Genomic DNA, 18,072 nt, shown 5'->3' on the forward strand with positions numbered 1-18,072 from the left:
ATAGTGGAGTTACTCTTTAAATCCCAGTATCTCCTTCACTGGGCACAAAAGGGTCATATTGCGATAAGAAACTGTTGTATCTACCTAAGGCAAGGGTCTTCAAACTATGGCCCTCCAGTTGTTCAGGAACTACAATTCCCATCATGCCTAGTCATGTCTGTGAATGTCAGAGTTTTACAATGCCTCATGGGATGTGTAGTTCTGCAACAGCTGGAGGACCGTAGTTTGAGGATCCCTGACCTAAGGCATACCCCACTATTTATTGAACTCCCTTTCCATGGAGTAATGGTGAGCAAATCTTTTTGGCAAAACAAACTGTGTCAGGGTGAGCCAAGTCTGGGTACAAAAAACATCCTTTATATGCCGCTTCATGATCTATATCATGTAACCTATAGAGTAGAGGACTTGGTAAGAGGTAACTTCATATTAGTCTGGACAACTACCACAAGAAAACTCATGACGGCCTTCTGGGTCTGAGATAAACCCTGACTCTGGGGTTAATGAGGAGTAAATTCTTAGGATGAGGATTCTTCCAGGTCTCCTTCTACTGGAAAATTCTCATCTTCCAGCTGACAAGTATTTTGGAAAGCTGTTACTGTACCCTAGTGATAGCAAATGAGAATTCCTCAAAGGACCTGGAGGAAGGTGTTCTGGAGGTAGTGAACATACCAGATGGGTATAGGGAGTCAGTTCCGTATAGGACACACCCGCCCGCAGGGGATACATTGCACGGAGGGGCTGCACCCAGGCTCCTCCCTACCTAAAGAAGGTATTTGGAACCCCTCACTCCCTACATAACTTCTCTGCCATCAGTGAAAAATAGAAATGGCTTGCTGACACATATAAAGGGACCCTGGCTGTAAGCAGCGGTCAAAGTCATTTGAGAGGGCACTCAGCCAATAGGCACCAGTGCTTTTGTTACATCAGTTTTCCTCTAAATCTGCCAGGGCCCCAACAGCCACTAGAAAAAGTGGTGTGATGTGGCCTTTCAGTACTTGCTGCGACCTGTAGTCCCACAAGGAATGGTCTTCTAGGACTTGTAGTCATACAACGGAAGCTGTACTGTGAGCTGTAGTCTGACAGCCTGAGAACTGTCTATGGCTGTCATGACACAAATTTGCATTTCTCTACGTAAGTGCAGAATCTTATGGTTGGGCGCAGGGATAACTGAAGCTATCTGTAAAAGACACCTCGCTCATATGCCCTTTGAAGGAGGAGGTTTTAGTAAGGCACTTGACAAATTCATAAAATTTATCATAGGAGGAAAGGTGCTTCTCACAGTGAAAGGCTCCAAAACTCCCCTCTTCTGGGGGGCTTCTGCCTCATCAAAACACACACCGCTCCCCTCAGGCTTCATCTCCATCTTGGAACACAGGTCACCAAGTCTGCCACAAAGCGCTCTCCACAATAAACCTTTACACCTAAGAGTGGGAGCATGTATTGTACAGTTAGCATTCTTCTGGGTCATAGACATTCAAGTCCTATAAACCTCATTGTTTTCTTCTCTCAAACTTTCCAAAATCTGCCCAAGGACAGTTAGATTTACAAACTACCCTGAACCATCTCTCGTCCCAGGGAGTGGTTGTTCGTGTCCCTCTCCTTTCAGTGTCAAAATATTCTATTCAAGCCTGTTCAAAATCCCATAACCCAACGGGAGTATTCATCCTAGTCTGGACCTAAAATCCCTAAAGAAACAACTTTGTGTTCACAAGTTTTACATGAAATCCACAAGGTCAGTTATTGTCCTTCTAAGACAAGTGGAATATCTGGCATCAGTAGACATTCATGATGCCAAACCTCAATATTTCCAATTAACCACCGCTTCAGCACTTTATGCGCTTTAAGGTACAAAAAAAAAAAAAAAACACTTCCAATTTATTGCACTGCATTCAGCCTATCATCTGCACCCAGAGTTTCCATAAGGGAGCTTGCACCCAATCTAGCCCTCTTAAGTGTTTAAAGTGATTGTAAAGGCAGAAGGTTTTTTATCTTAATGCATTCTATGCATTAAGATAAAAAGCCTTGTGTGTGCAGCAACCCCCCCTCAGCCCCTCTAATACTTACCCGAGCCCATCTCTATCCAGCGATGTTGTACGAGAGACTCGGCTGCCCAGGGACTCTCCTCCTCATTGGCTGAAACAGCAGCAGAGCTTCATTGGCTCCTGCTGCTGTCAAAGACAGTGAGCCAATAAGGAGAGGGGGGGGGGCCTAGCCGGGGCTCCATGTCTGAATGGACTCAAGGAGCTGTGACTCGACTCAGGTGCCCCCATAGCAAGCTGCTTGTTGTGGGGGCACTCGTCAGGAGGGAGGTGCCAGGAGCACCGAAGAGAGACCCCAGAAGAGGAGGATCTGGGCTGCTCTGTGCAAAACCACTGCACAGAGCAGGTAAGTATAACATGTTTGTTATTTTTAAGAAAAAAAAAAAAAACAAGACTTTACAATCACTTTTATGCCTCGTTTCCACTGAGCGGATCGGTTCGGGTCGGTACAGTTTGGAAGGCCTAGAATGGTCCGGCCTATTCAGGTGAGCGTTTCCACTGCAAGTCGGACCGACAGGGGCCATACGTGGGTTTAGAAAAAAATGCCTAGCATAGCGTCACACGTCCACCAATCAGTGGAATGTATCGTAGCTCCGCCCTAACCGAACCGTACCATTTTCTATGGCCCCACATCTGAAGCAGGACCCTGAATGATGCAGTTCAGTTCGGTTGTTTGGGCCGCTTTCATAATGGAAACACTCAAAATAGCGTACCGTACCGAACCGAACCGAACCGATCCACTCAGTGGAAACGAGGCATAAGGCAACCATGTTACTGCTTACCTAGACAACCTTTTTCTGAAGTACAACCCCAATGTCTAAAAAGTTGAAACGCTGTGTAAAATCTACATAAAAACAGAATGCAATGTTTTGCAAAAATACCATTTGAAGGGGTTATAAAGTAATTCTATGCATTAAGATAAAAAGCGTTCTGTGTGCAGCAGCCCCCGTCGGCCCCCCTAATACTTAATGGAGCCCCATCTCTGTCCAGCGATGACCATGAGTGTCTCGGCTGTCTGGGACTCTGCCTCCTGATTGGCTGAGACACAGCAGTGGCATCATTGGCTCCCGCTGCTACCAATCCGTGTCAGTCAGCCAATCAGGAGAGAGCGGGGGCGTAATGGCAGCTTCGTGTTTGAATGGACACACTGAGCTGCAGCTCGGTAAGCTGCTTTCAGTGGGGGCACTCAACAGGAGGGAAGGGCCAGAAGCACAGAAGAGAGACTCGAGAAAAGGAGGATCTGGGCTGCTCTGTGCAAAACCACTGCACAGAGCAGGTAAGTATAACATGTTCTTTATTTTTATATAAAAAAAAAGACTTTACAATCACTTTAAGAATAAAATAAGGTCATTTTGAAATTGATGGGAGCATATGCTCTTTTTCAGGGAAGGCCTTGAATATATCTATGACAACAGCATGGCTTCATAGTCCTGTTGCAACTTTTTTGAGACGTGTCGCTGCCATCAATTTCAAAAACACATTTGATATGTTTTTTATTTTCTATTGTGATAAAATATGGTTTTAAGAGATTTTTAAATCATTACTCTGTTTTTATGTAGATTTTACACAGCATCCAAACTTTTTTGGAATTGGGGTTGTATTCTTTTCTGCTAAAAAACCTGAGGACTAACAAAGTGGCATTGATCTGCATTGGTAGCCACTCGCATGGCCCCCTGGGCTCTGCCTCTTGTCTAGGTGGCAGGGGCCCTGCTGTGGGTCTAATGCATTGCCACCCACCCACCACCAGAGTCCCTTTCTCCCAGCAATACACTCCCTTCTTTCTTTGTGGTCATGTCTCTCAGTAATAGTATTTATAATATTAACCTCTTGCTGACCAGCCGCCACAGTTATACTGCGGCAGGTTGGCTTGGCTGTGCGAATTGCCGCAGCTGTACGTTGGCTCGTACAGGGCGATCTGTGGGCGTGCGTACATCCGCCCATTGAACAGGGGGGAGCCAATCAGTGGGTCTGGCGGACTCGATGTCCGCCTGCCGCCCACGATCGTTAGCCACAGTGACAGAACAGGAATCTGCCATAGTAAACAGGGCAGATCTCCGTTCTGACAGGGGATCACACAGAGATCCTGTCTTTCTGCTATGCAGAAAGACGGATCTGTATGTTGTACTAGGAAGCCCATCCCCCATACAGTTAGAAACACACTGAGAGAAAACAGTTAACCCATTGATCGCCCCCTGATGTTAATCCCTTCCCTGCCAGTGCCATTAGTACAATGTCAGTGCATATTTTTAGCACTGATCAGTGTAATAATGTCACTGGTTCCCAAAAAAAAGTGTCAAAAATGTCAGTTAGGTGTCCGATCTGTCCATCGCAATCCCGCTAAAAATCGCTGATCACTGCCATTAGTAGTAAAAAGAATAAATAATAAAAATGCCATAAATCTATCCCCTATTTTGTAGACGCTATAACCAATCAATAAACGCTTTTTTGGGATTTTTTTTTTTACCAAAATATGTAGCGGGATACAAATTGGCCCAAATTGATGAAGAAATTAGATTTTTTTTTTTTAATTATTAGGAGTGTTTTAGGCCACATGAACACTGCTGCTGCTAAACTGACATTTAGAAGCAGTTGGGCTTTTTTTTTCAGCTGCCCCTAACTCTCCTCTATGTTCTTATCAGTACATGTACACAGGGTCGTTTACAGTCGTTTCTAGGCAGTTGAGTTTAGAGGCATGTTTTGTAACGCAAGAAAAATGCATTCAGAAGCTGAGTTTACAGGCAAAACGCGGCTAAACGCGGTAACTCGAATTTAGCCGTGTTTCGTTCACAGGCGTTTTTCATTTTGGCTATTTGAAGAAGAAAAACGCTTCTAAACGCAAACATGGCAAAACGGACGTTTTCGTTTCATTATTGTTCAGGAGAGGTTGTAAAAACGTCCCGTGTACATGAAGCCTTATAGCACAAAATTAACATTTTTATTTTTTTGTTTTTTTTTTTTTTTTTCAAAATTGTCGTTTTTCTTTTTTGTTTATAGCACAAAAAATAGAAACCGCAGAGGTGATCAAATACCATCAAAAGAAAGCTCTATTTGTGGGGAAAAAAAGGACCTCAATTTTGTTTGGGTACAGTGTCGCAGGACCATGCAAATGTCAGCTAAATTAACGCAGTACCGTATTGCACAAAATGGCCTGGTCATTAAGGGGGCAAATCCTTCTGGGGTTGAAGTGGTTAAATTGAGCTCATGTAATCAGCATAACAACATTTTTTCATAATAATAGATTGGGCTGATGTGGTCAGCTAGCCTATTATTATTATGGAAAAGGTATTATTGTTATAGAAAAAATATATTATGACAATTTTTTTATTATTATTAGTGAAAAAATTTTTTCCCCTCATAATAATAAATAAATACAGATGCAAATAAAAATGGCAGGCTGCAAACCCCCGCCAACACTCTATGCCACCAATCTGCTCCCCCCAACCCCCCACCTCCACCCCAAAACTGGTCCACAAAGGATTCCTCTTCCGTGAGGCCGGTCCCTGGTGCTGGGGAGGTTGGGGACCCCTGATCTATTGCACTACTGCCTGACTTCTAGTTTTACAAGATACGACGTGAGCTTTGGTCACTACTGTGCTAACACAGGAACAAGGCATAGTTAGTAATGAAGAAAAGATCAGTGGAATAGATCCTATATAGGCAAACATAGTGACTAGTCCAATTTACTTGCCTTTCTGGGCACAGCTTACACAGTTCAAGTCCTCTTTTTTTTTTCCAACAGTGCAAAGACATTGATATGTACCTAATTGTATTTAAATTAATGAAATATCATTTCTGACTGAATGCCAAGGGTTAAAGAACTTCTCGCAGTGCTCTTTTTCTTATTAAAAAAAAAGGTATTAGGCACGTTCTATTTTCTGAACAGTAACAAAAGGTGTGGGTATATTTGAAAGAACATACTTCAATAGATAAAACAAACTCCTTAAACAGGCGGATTCTTTCTGATTCGACTGTGATTTGATTGAATGCACTGTCTCCAACAAAGCGCTCGCGGACCTGTATAAATAGCAGAACAGAACATTTTAGATGCATGCCAGTGATAGCACAGGCCATATATACCACATTCAGAATTGCAGCCAAGAGCCAACCCTTAAATGCCACATAGAAATAAAAACACAAACATGATAAATAATGTAACTCTGCTCCAGCTGATCACAGTGATTCCTCTGAAAAAGCGCAGCTTCAGCCAAAGTAATTTTTTTTTTTTCAGGTCAGGCCTCTATCTGCATTTCACCGGAAGACAATGGTTAACGGAAGATATTATAAGAAAGGATACTTCTAATAGGGATACAGACAGCAATAACAATTTGACAGGTCCAAACCTTTGCTCATTCAGTAAAAAAAAAAAAAAAAAAAAAGTTGGGTTGGAGTTCTACTTTAAGAAATACATTTGAAAAACAACAACTCTTGAAAAATTCAACCTAAAACTTTGAAGAGGATCTGTAAAAAGCACCGGAGAATCTGTCAGCTGATTGGTGCAGGCAAGTCTTATGTTGCGCAGTAATAATGCATGCCAAGCAATGAGGCAACTGTTTGCTAGCCATTCTCCCTCCTGTTAATGCACTGAGAGGGCTTTCCTTGTTGATGCGCACAGTTCATATTTCTTGGTCTGCTCAATGCATACATACAGCAAAACTAAACTGATACTATTACTAGACTTTACCACTGTTTATGTACTACAGGTACTTCTATAGCACCATCATTTTATGCAGAGCTCTACATATAGAGTACATTCACATCAGTCCCTGCCCTCAAGGAGCTTACAATCTAAGGTCCCTACCTCATATACATAATACTAGGCTAGACAGGAGCTAAATAACCCATCAGCATATCTTTGGATTGTGAGTGAAAAGTGCAGTACCTACGCATGGCACAGGGAGAACATGCAAACTCTGTGCAGGCAATGCTGTAGTTACTGCTAGGCAGAAGTGCTAACCACTTAGCCACTGTGCTGTCCACTAGATTTCAATACTATTTTTTTCAAAGCAAGAAACCAATGATCCTACAAGGCTAAATTATAGTCTAGCTACCATAACCATCCAAAAAAGCCTGTTATGGGATACATTCGGATGATTCTACTTAATCTGAGCCGCTAATCTCTGGAGAAAAAAAAAGCAGCCACTCCAAAAGTTCACTTGAAAGCATAACTAAATCCTTATAAAAATGAATACATGCAAAATAAATCATAAGACTAGAAAGGTCCATTGTGTTTTTTTCTTTTTCTTAAAGTAGAACTATAGGCAAAACTTTTTATTTTTATTTTGGATAGAGCAAGGGAGGGTTATAACCCGTAATTTTTATTGCCATCTGTGTCCCTTTGCAGAGATTTCCCTTCACTTCCATTACCATAGCCAAACAGAAAGTAAGAGGAAATCCCTGCAAATTAAGGGAATTCCTTGAGGATCCCCCAGGTCACCAGAACTAGTGTCCCCTTTGGAAGATTTCCCCTCTATTACTTTTCTGGGGACAACCCAAAATTTGGGATTTATTTTTACTTTCACTTTTAATGATAATGGTAAACAGGACAAATAGGATGAATCTCCTCAATGGGAGTACAGACAGCAATAAGAACTGACCAGCATGCTAATCCCTCTCCACCCTATCCAAAAAAAAAAGGGTTTGCCTCTAGTTATACTTTAAACTTACATTTTAAAGATATGAAATAGTTGTGTTGAGCACCTCTACTTTCACAAGCTTGGAAGCTTGCACAGGGCTACACATTCCATGTTTCCTGGCGCTGACACTGTGGCTGGTTCTGAGCCTGTGCCTACAGTGAAGGGAGGCACAATGTGCGGCTGCAGTAAGCTAGCAGGCGGAAACAGAAAAATGTGTCCTGGGGTGACAACTCTGCTTCTACATAGATTAAGAAGTTCCAAAGAGCAAAGAGCAAGATGCTGGCAATATCACCAGCTAAAGTAAAGGAAAAAAACTGTATTTGAAAGCTTATTCTTTTTTTTTAAGAGCTAATGTGATTATTTGGCTTTACATAAACTTTATCTACTGTTTTTCAGCATTTTTTCATTTGTGGCACTCTCAGATCAACAAAGAATGAACCCAGTACAACATATATAGAAATGTGTTAAAGAAGCCATGGAAATGACTAAAGGGGCATTAGCCAAGTAAACTTCGACTGTTTATTAATCTACAATAGAATAATGACAGACTGAGGCCTCATTCACACCATGGAACAAACATGTGTTCTCTATGTGCCCTGTTCTCACTACAACACTGGTATCACATGCAGAATTTTTTCTGCACAGGAACCTGCAACGTGTATACAGTTTTCTGCTGACATCAACATTGTGGTGTGAACAGGGCAGAAGAGAAAGTGATGACACAGGGTGTGATGTCTATCAGTGCAAAAATTGATGTCAACTTGCATTAAAACTCACTGAAACTGATGTAAAACTGATACAAACTCCTGTCTCTGCAAATGAAATCCGTGCGTTTTTTTCCCATTGTGTTTTTATGCACGTATGGTGTGAATGAGGCCTAAATATCTGAGGTTTAACTTCACCAACTGTCAAAAGTCATTAGCACAAACTGTTCTCTCACATCATCCCAGCTGCTGTCTGCTTCCAGAGGAGGAGCCGCCTGCTTCAACATGCTTTTAAATGCAGCTTCCTTCCTTCGTAACTTGCGGGCTTCCTCTTTTCCTCGCTCACGCTCCCGAGCTTCGGCTTTCTCCAGCAACTAGGCCAAATTAAACAGGGTTATGAGTCCTGCCCGCACGATGCATCCTGCCTCCTCTAACACTTTCCACACGTGGCAGATGCATGGAATCACTTACGCTATTAAATGTTAGCTTAATGTTTCCTGCATCAAGTGTGGCGGCTCGCTTGTCAAAACTGATAATGTGAGCAAAGTCTTCAAATGTACTGTTCACTTCTACACTGAAGTTACGGTCCTAAAGAAAAAGGACAGACAGAAAAAATTGCATGTGAGTTTCAAAAATCATTTCCATTGACCAGTTCATCGAAATAGTGAAGGAATCTAAATCGTTTTTCAAGATTTTGGTATTTGAATATAAAAGGATCATCATGCAAATAACAATATTCATTTCCTGTAAAGCTTAGTTTGATGGGTCTTAAGGCCCAGTTCACACCGGTGCAACATGAGATTCGACAAGTCGCATGACAAGTCGCACTCCATTAAGTGCAGTGGAATCTAATAGGAACGACTTGAGTCACTCCGACTTAGAAAAAGGTTCCTGCACTAGTTTTTGTGCGACTTTGGCACGACTTGCATTGACTGCTGTTAAAGAAGTCATATGCAAATCAAGTCGCACCGTGATGTTGGCTTCAAAGTCGTGGCAGTGTAAACCAGGCCTTAGTGGTAGAAAAAAAATATAAATAAGTTAACAGTATGCAAATAAAACCCATGAAGGCATTAACATTGGTCAATGTGTATTCAAAGGCAATAGCAAATAATCTCACTCAGTGTTTTGGATAAAAGTGCAAGATAGAGATAAAATAACACAGGGAAATAAGGAATTGGGGAAAAATGCAGCAAGTGTTTGCGGTTGATAAGGAGCAGTTGGGGTCCAAAAAATACAAAGATTTTTTGTATGACTTGCTGCATTTTGTATGAAGATAAAACCTTGTTAATACAAATGCCATTGAATCAGATGCACTGGAAGACTGTTTATGACTGTCAGCTCATAGTGATTCCAGCAGGCAATACTTTGGACGCACAAGATTTCGCTGGGGTTGATTTACTAAAGGCAAGTCCACTTTGCACTACAAGTGGAAGTGCACTTGAAAGTCCAGTCACTTTAGATCTGAGGGGAAAATCTGAAAAAGAGTGGAAGCTCTGCTGAATTTATCACACAGCTACCTGCTTATGAAAATTCCATCTGTTTGTCTCTCCTGACCTGGAACATGCATGCATATTAAAACGTCAGGGTAAAGTTAGAAGACTCTGAGGAAGAAGGTACTCCACCAAAACGCATCAGCCAGCAGGTGTTCTGAGGTCTTCCCCTCTGCTCTCTGGAGATGGTTGCTTCCAGGACCGATTGCCACACTTTAGTGGCTTCTACAGACTTTTACTCATCACATGTTCGTGAGTAGTATTTTACTGTTTTTTATCAATAAATTATTTTGGGATAATGCACAAGGCTGGTGCGCTCTCTTATTTTTATCTTTTTTGTTAAAATTGGAACCCCTGATTTGCATACATGTACCAGGTCAGTGCGTCAAAGTTTGATGGCAACTATCATTTTCAGTAATGGTAATCTCCACACCTCTTTACTGCAAGTTACCTTTAACATTTTAGAAAATCACACAAAAAAAAGGGAAATATACTTGCTAACCATACATTCCAGTTTCACTTTAATAAAAACCACACTGTTCATGAAAGATCAGAAGGGAATGTAGCACAGCACCGCAAATCCTAGGCTTCTGAGTGACTGTGGTGTTACGAGGATCTGTTTTCCTCGTAATCCCTAAACTGCCTTTAGCCAAACTGATGAATAATCACATGTTCAGGAAAATTTTCTTTTTAACCTAAGTTTCTTTTGAAAAAAACAACCCCCCTACCTGCTGACACTTATCTTACAATCAGGTTTTCCTTTCCCTAAAAACTGTGTAGGAGCCTACCTGTATGGGTTGTTTGGTCAGCCCTTTGCACTGCATAGTTGATAAGCAAAGTTCATCTTTGTGTAGAAAATAATAAAAGAGCATTGATCGTGAGTGCACTGTCAGGTTCTTGCAGACACTCCATACAGCTCTCTGTACAGGCAGTACAGCTAGTGAGCTGCAGGAAGTGACAATGGACTACGAGAGCACACTCACTGTCCATTGACAACTACAGGTCAGTCTGTCGCGGTGCTGATCTTAAATGTGACAGTGGCTCCAAAAAGGGACCCCTTCTCACTGTCACAAGGAGACTGGCGATTAGAAAAGTTACACCCTAAATACGAGTGTAACATGTTACATGTTGCTAAAGGTGAACTTAAAACCTATATGAATTTAAACAGAAATTGTAAAATGAGAGTGTAATATGTGTGCCTAGCCAATTGCTAAGGATTCATAATTCCCATATCTTGTCCTGAATGTAGTCTAATGCCCCATATACACAATCAGATTTTCCGACAAATGTTGGATGTGAGCTTGTTGGCGGAAATTTCCGACAGTGTGTATGCTCCATCGAACATTTGTTGGCGGACTTTTCGCCAACAAATGTTGGCTAGCAGGTTCTCAAATTTTCCACCAACAAATGTTTATTGTCTGACTTTCTGATCATGTGCGCACAAGTCCATCGGACAAAAGTCCACGCATGCTCGGAATCAAGTACGAGCTGGAAATATAACTAGCGTTCGTAATGGAGATATCACATATGTCTTGTACGACACTACTTTCGTAATTGTTGGCCAACATTTGTGTGGCCGTGTGTATGCAAGACAAGTTGGAGCCAACAACCTTCGAACAAAAATCCACGGTTTTGTTGTTGGAAAGTCAGATCGTGTGTACGGGGCATAACGCTCTTCTCCAGGTCCAACACAAACAAGATTATATGCACCCGAAGATGATGCTTAAAGAAAATTTCAGCTGTCGTCATTCTCAAATAATTCTGGGATTACGAGAGTGGGTAACAATTTTTACAGTAATTCTGTTTAAATCCCTATAGTCCAGGGGTAGGCAACGTTAGAGTGGTGGAGATCTACCTGAACAACATGAGAGAAATCAAAGATCACCGGGCACAACGCACTATTTTTGGGAGTTAACCTAGCAAGGCTATTAAAAAGTAAGGCAGTTTTGAAAAAAAAACATGGGGCAAACTCAATCCGGGATCACACGGTAATGCAGCACGCACTCCTGTGCATTTCCCATATTGTGCATTTTGACAGCCCATTCATTGAATGGGCTGCAAATCACACTGGCATGCATTACTTTTAAAAGCACGCTGCAGCAAACAGCATGGTACTGAGGAACCATGCGATATAGTACCCATAAACACACTGCCTTTGCAATCTGTATTTGGTGTCCTGTTACCAATACACTGGCACCTGCATGCAGATCGCATGGAATGCATGTTTCCTGCACCACATTCTTTTGTGAACCAACCCTTAGAAAAATAAAATAATACATTTGTCAATGTAAAAATATGAACTTATCCAGATCAGGATTTTGAAGCATAGATAAACCCCTTCCCCAGATTTTCTTGTAGAAAGTCCCGTAAAACTTCCAGTTGTGGTTCTAAAAGAGAGTAGATAAAATACAGGATCGGAGCCCCTGGCAAAAGTTCTTTTGCACAATCATAAGCTCAGTATGGTGGTAATTGATCTGCACACACATCCTTAAAATCTTGGTAACAAAGGCATTACAAAACAGAGGCATTTAAAAAAAAAATAGTGAGTGTAGCTCCAGTAACAGCTTGTGAGATGTCCATCTTAAAACAATGCACTTGTCAATAATCTGATGAAAAGATAAGATTCCTGTCCTGCCAATCAATAGTGGTGATATGTACTGAGAGCCATGGAATTCCCAAAATACCAGGAAACTGCGAGAGGAGATTAGGTTGAAAGATATTATTAACTGCGAGAGGAGATCAGGTTGAAAAAAAATATGTTCTTGATGTACAGGTTCAATATTTAAATTGTGGAGGAACAGTAATTATAGCTTCAGCAGTTGCACTATGATTGGGATAGTCAAAAATCAAGTCCGTAGCTGCCAAAAAGTTGCCAAGATTTCCCAGCATAGTATGGTCTTGCTTCAAGCATGGGGAAGCCCAAGCCAGCGCCTTATCAGTTAGCAAAGCAATTCTAAAGCCTGTCCTAGAGTGCTCAGAGAAAAATGGAAAGCTTGCAGCTGAAAATTAAGTGAACATTGATTCAAGAAGTGTCTCCCAAGTTTAGGACTTCGGGTAAATTTAGCAGGCAATAGAAGGCAGGTCTTTGTAAGACTGCTGACAGTAGCTACTTGTCGCTCTAAAAATTATGATTGCAAAGTCATTACTTGTTTTTCTAATTCTTGTACTGTGCCTGTATACCTTGAATTATCTGGGCTTGGCTTTGAACAGCTTTTAGTAAGAAACAACATGGTTACTTAGAGATTGCATAGCCGTGGCAGTCTTCATTTGGGCCAGATTATTCTGTCAGGAATGTACCAGTGACAGGAAATATCAGGCTAGACACAGTTCTTAGTGAAAGAGAAATCAAGTAGTCCAGATCACAAGGCACAGAATAACCTTAGGGTCACAGGCCAGGGTAAGTTCAGGTGGCAGAGAATCAGGGTTGGGAGTCACAAGCCAATGTCAGTAACCAGCAGCAACAGAGGTATCATAGGACAGTAGGCTGGTTTATGTGTGAAGCACAACAGTCTGGCAAGGAAACAAGGAGGTCTTAAATAGCTGGCCAATCAATCTGATTTGCCACATGATCAGATGTAAGTGAGACTCAATGCAACTGCAATGCACAGTTCTGCATAAATATGACAACTGGTAAAGCAAAAACTGGAATGGCAGAACAGATATGCCATGCTCCAGTCTGTAAGGGACCTGAGCTCAAGAACCAGAAAACTCAGCCAATGACAGCTAATAAAGCTGGTTAAGCCTATAGGACGAGCCAAAAACTGCTGGTTTCTGGAGATTAGGATCCATCCGTATCTCTGTAGGGTCTGTGCAGTCCATTGGACATTGACTGACAGAGCCTGGATCTTTTGTTCCCTCAGAAGGCGGTTGTCTAGGTATCCCATTATGTCAAGAGAGCAAAGCAGAGCAAGAAAATGGGCTAGCACCTTGGTGGAGATCCGAGGTGCAGTTGCCAGGCCAAAGAGAAGGACAATAACTTGGTAATGTTGAGTGTCCAAAGCAAAACGCAGGTAGCATTGATGTGTCTTAATAAAAATGGGGACATGCAAGTAGAGTGAGTCATGCTGGTAGTAGGAGAGGTTATTCTGGGCAATCAAATCCTCCAGTTGATAGCAGTTTAACCCAAAAGTTTAAGATATCCTGTGTTAGTTAACGGACAAGAAAGAAAAAAGTTTTGGCCTTAAATACACTTTGATCAATCTTTCAAACCAGGTGTACTGGGACTGTGTTGGACACCCTTGCCCAGAGACATCCCAACACAAGGCAAAAAGAATTGTTTCCCATTGGACAAGTTTACACTACTGTGGTGGGATCATGTGAACTGAAAAAAGGTAGAGAATGCAGTTCCGTTTTTTTAACGCAGTGTGGTGCAACGCAATCCACCACACTGCACAACAGCAAAGAGAATTTAATGAAATGCATCCTTTCAGTGCAAATCATTGGCCGTGCATTCAGCATGACTATTGGTGTGCAAGAGCCCTAAGTGTTTACTGTGTCAGTGTATTTTATAATAGTTATAGTTTTATTCTATAGTATTGAATTCGCATGAAGGGGCAGTACAGTACCACATTTAAAAAAAATCAATGAACCGTTTCCATGCACTGCAATATAAGCGAGCTGGTAGACACAAATGGATTCTTCTTTTTATTTGGTGAACCAATGCGAAAACACTTTAGAGATAAAAAAGGGAAAAGTCTGAACAAGAGTTTTGCTTACCTTCAATATGTCTTTAATGATCTTTTTCTCATCATGGAATCGAGCCTTCAGATCTTCCACATAAAATTTGAACAGATCAAGTGGAGTAGAGCCTGACATATGGAGAGAATGAAAAGGTCAGGATGATTATGACAAAGGCATAAAAATGCAATAAGAGAGCACTGGTGTTAAAAAGTGAACTTCTTTTCTGCCAAATTAATAATTCTGCTCTGTGATTCACAAATCCCTGTTACTCAGCACAGGCAACAAGGTTACACCATTATTCACTAATACAGACAATCAATAAAAGGAGCAGCGCTGTGAATGTTAAAGGCTTAAATTTGAGCCAATATAGGTATAAGTGAACCAATGTGATACAATGAGTAAATAATTATAATAATTAATAACAAAAGTTCATAATCAAATCATATATACTTTGATAACAGTCCTAATCATGATCAAAATCCAAATAGGTGAGGTAAGGTGAAGAAACAAAGGCAGGGGTCCCCGTCTAAGGCAGGAATGTAGGTAGGGAGTGGATGAATCCTTCACCGCACCACTGTGATATTAGTAAAAATGCACGCTTACCAACCGGCAAGCATAGGAGAGCTTGCGACCTTAACCCGGTCGGGGCCTTTCATGGGATGGAGACACCAGTATACCACTTCATAAACCGTACGGTAGGCCCTCTGTCCACCACGTACAGACAATCCCTATATTGTGGGGATACAGGTGTGTTGGACGGTGAGGAGCGGACTCACATCATACAGAGGACAGTATGTGCAGTACATCCTTCCTGAGAACTGGTGCCCAGAACTTGACAGCATACAACAGGTGAGGCCAGACCAGAGTCTTGTAGAGTGGGGCACTTCCTGTGAGAATAACTCCTACCTAGGAGTATAGTATCCCCACAATATAGGAATTGTCTGTACGTGGTGGACAGCGGGCCTACCGTACGGTTTATGAAGTGGTATACTGGTGTCTCCATCCCATGAAAGGCCCCGACCGGGTTAAGGTCGCAAGCTCTCCTATGCTTGCCGGTTGGTAAGCGTGCATTTTTACTAATATCACAGTGGTGCGGTGAAGGATTCATCCACTCCCTACCTACATTCCTGCCTTAGACGGGGACCCCTGCCTTTGTTTCTTCACCTTACCTCACCTATTTGGATTTTGATCATGATTAGGAAGGTTATCAAAGTATATATGATTTGATTATGAACTTTTGTTATTAATTATTATAATTATTTACTCATTGTATCACATTGGTTCACTTATACCTATATTGGCTCAAATTTAAGCCTTTAACATTCACAGCGCTGCTCCTTTTATTGATTGTCTCTAGTGTGTGTATCTCACCTTTAGCGGCTGCTTCTGCTATTTAAATCTATTGGTTTGTCACGTATTATTTAAATATTTTCTTGATTGTGTTAATTTCCTGCATATATATAGCGCGGTGGTCTTTTCCATTCACTAATACAGCTCTGCTACTTAATTGACTGAAAATAAAGGAGATCAGTATATGTAGAAATGAGTACAGCAGAATCACCTGTCTGTCCCAGCATGTTAGCAAAACGAGAGTCAGTGCTGACAAAAGGGTAGAGCTCCATCCATGTAGACATGGAGTGTAACTGACCGGTCTCATGAAGTTCATCAAGAAACACCTGAAAGATAGAAAAAACACACTATAATGATGAATAAAGTACTGAACAGTTTTCTCTCTTCACAGTAAACCTGTCACAAAGATCAGAAATATACATATAATGAAAATACCATTCCAACTACCAGAAATTGGTTCTGTTATGTTATGAAAAATACCACATTATTACCACTAAATGGGGCTAAAGAGGCCAAGAAATGCACATATTAGGCAAATTAATTGCTGTGAGAATGATTGACACAATCGCACAACAATTTCCCCTGCAGATTTTGTAAGTTTGCCCACTTAAAAATAAATGAAGGGTCTATCATTTTTATCATAGGTGTGCTTTAAATTATAGAGACAGAACGTCAACCAAAAAACCTGACAAATCACGATACTAATGTTATAAATTGAGTTGCAGTTAAGTGAGTAAAATAAGTATTTGATCCCCAAGTAAAACATGACTTAGTACTTTTTTTTATACAATCACACGTCTTTCTTCCATACATGGTACCACAGGTATATCCTGTATATGTGAACTGTGTGCATCTTCACTCTAAATTTCTTAAACAAAACTATCAGACAGGTGCGCGGTGGGTTGTGCAACCTCCGTATAAAAAAAAAATTCAGTTATATATATAGCAACAGTTACATTATTTGATCCAATATCAGCTCCACTGGAGCTAGCCATGGTACGTTCAGCCATGAATCCCAGAGCTTAGTAAATTTTGCCATACTACCCCTATGTTGGTAGATAAGCCTTTCCAGCCTTAGTGTGTTACCCATTTGCTTTATCCAGTCCCTCACAGTAGGTGGTTCTGTCGACTTCCAGTGTCGTAGAATCAGCTACTGGGTCTGAAAAAGGGCTCTGGTTATCGCCTGTCTGGGCACCTCCTCAATCAAGTCACCCTCAATAATACCTAGCAGGCAAGGTTTGGGATCTTTTATAATTTGAACCTGGAAAGCTTGGTTAATGAGCTCCAACACCTCTGTCCAGTAAACATGTAGCTTGGGACATCGCCGCAGAAGGTGTATTAGGTCACCATGGTCCCGCATACAATGAGTGCACGAGGGATCATCCAGTACTCCCATCCTAGCTAGCCTGACAGGAGTGTAGTGGACTCGTAAAAGTATGTATAATTGGGACAGGCGCTGTGCAACATTCAAAGAGCATTGAGATACCGCTAAGAGTGCCTCCTCCCACTGTTCCTCTTCAAATGGCCCAACATCACCCTCCCATTGGGCCATCACCTTTCGGGTCAGATCAGGTAGGAACATGTTAAGTAACCTAGCATAGCTACAAGATATGAAGCCCTTATAAGAAGATACCCCTGTCATATAGTTAAAGATAGAAGTGCTGCTTTGAACCCAGGCATCCACCCCACTTTCAGCTTTTATACCGTGTTGTAATTGGAAATAGTAAAATTGCATGGACCTAGGGAGTTGGAATTCCTCCTGGAGAGCGTCAAACGTCCGCAGCTCACCATTACGGAATATTTGGGATAGGTAGTTGATTCCGTATCGCTGCCATTTTTTGCTATACTGTAATTTCCCTAGCTCTGTGTAATGTTTATTTTGCCATATAGGGCTATATTTAGTAAATCCCTCTACCTGTTGTAATGTTCTGACTTTATTCCAAACTTTCTGCATTAAATTGTATGTGGGGTATAATTTATTTGATTTACCAAATTGAAGTGCTTCCAACCCCTCTGCCACCCCCCTTCCAATAGTAAATGTAATAAGTGAGGTGGTTGAATCCGCCAAATTCCATGACTTAGTACTTGGTGGAGAAACCCTTGTTGGCAAGCACAGAGGTAAGATGTTTCTTGTAGTTGGTTACCAGGTTTGCACACATCTCAGGAGGGATTTTGG

The 18,072-nt window shown here is 41.5% G+C and overlaps 1 protein-coding gene across 6 annotated transcripts in view; it reads right to left on the reverse strand.

Moving 5' to 3' along the window:
• The window catches only part of PRPF40B (pre-mRNA processing factor 40 homolog B), a 136,450-nt gene that overhangs the window by 11,088 nt on the left and 107,290 nt on the right, over nt 1-18,072 (reverse strand). For all 6 annotated transcript variants that reach the window (XM_073614097.1, XM_073614098.1, XM_073614096.1 and 3 more), the window contains exons 18-22: nt 16,108-16,222; nt 14,583-14,674; nt 8,848-8,964; nt 8,613-8,750; nt 5,958-6,053 (exon numbers count right to left, since the gene is read on the reverse strand). In XM_073614097.1, coding sequence (XP_073470198.1) covers nt 5,958-6,053; nt 8,613-8,750; nt 8,848-8,964; nt 14,583-14,674; nt 16,108-16,222 — 558 coding nt within the window. The remainder of the gene's footprint in view (nt 1-5,957; nt 6,054-8,612; nt 8,751-8,847; nt 8,965-14,582; nt 14,675-16,107; nt 16,223-18,072) is intronic.

This window comes from Aquarana catesbeiana, linkage group LG02 (genome assembly GCF_042186555.1).
Source record: "Aquarana catesbeiana isolate 2022-GZ linkage group LG02, ASM4218655v1, whole genome shotgun sequence".
Taxonomy (NCBI): domain Eukaryota; kingdom Metazoa; phylum Chordata; class Amphibia; order Anura; family Ranidae; genus Aquarana; species Aquarana catesbeiana.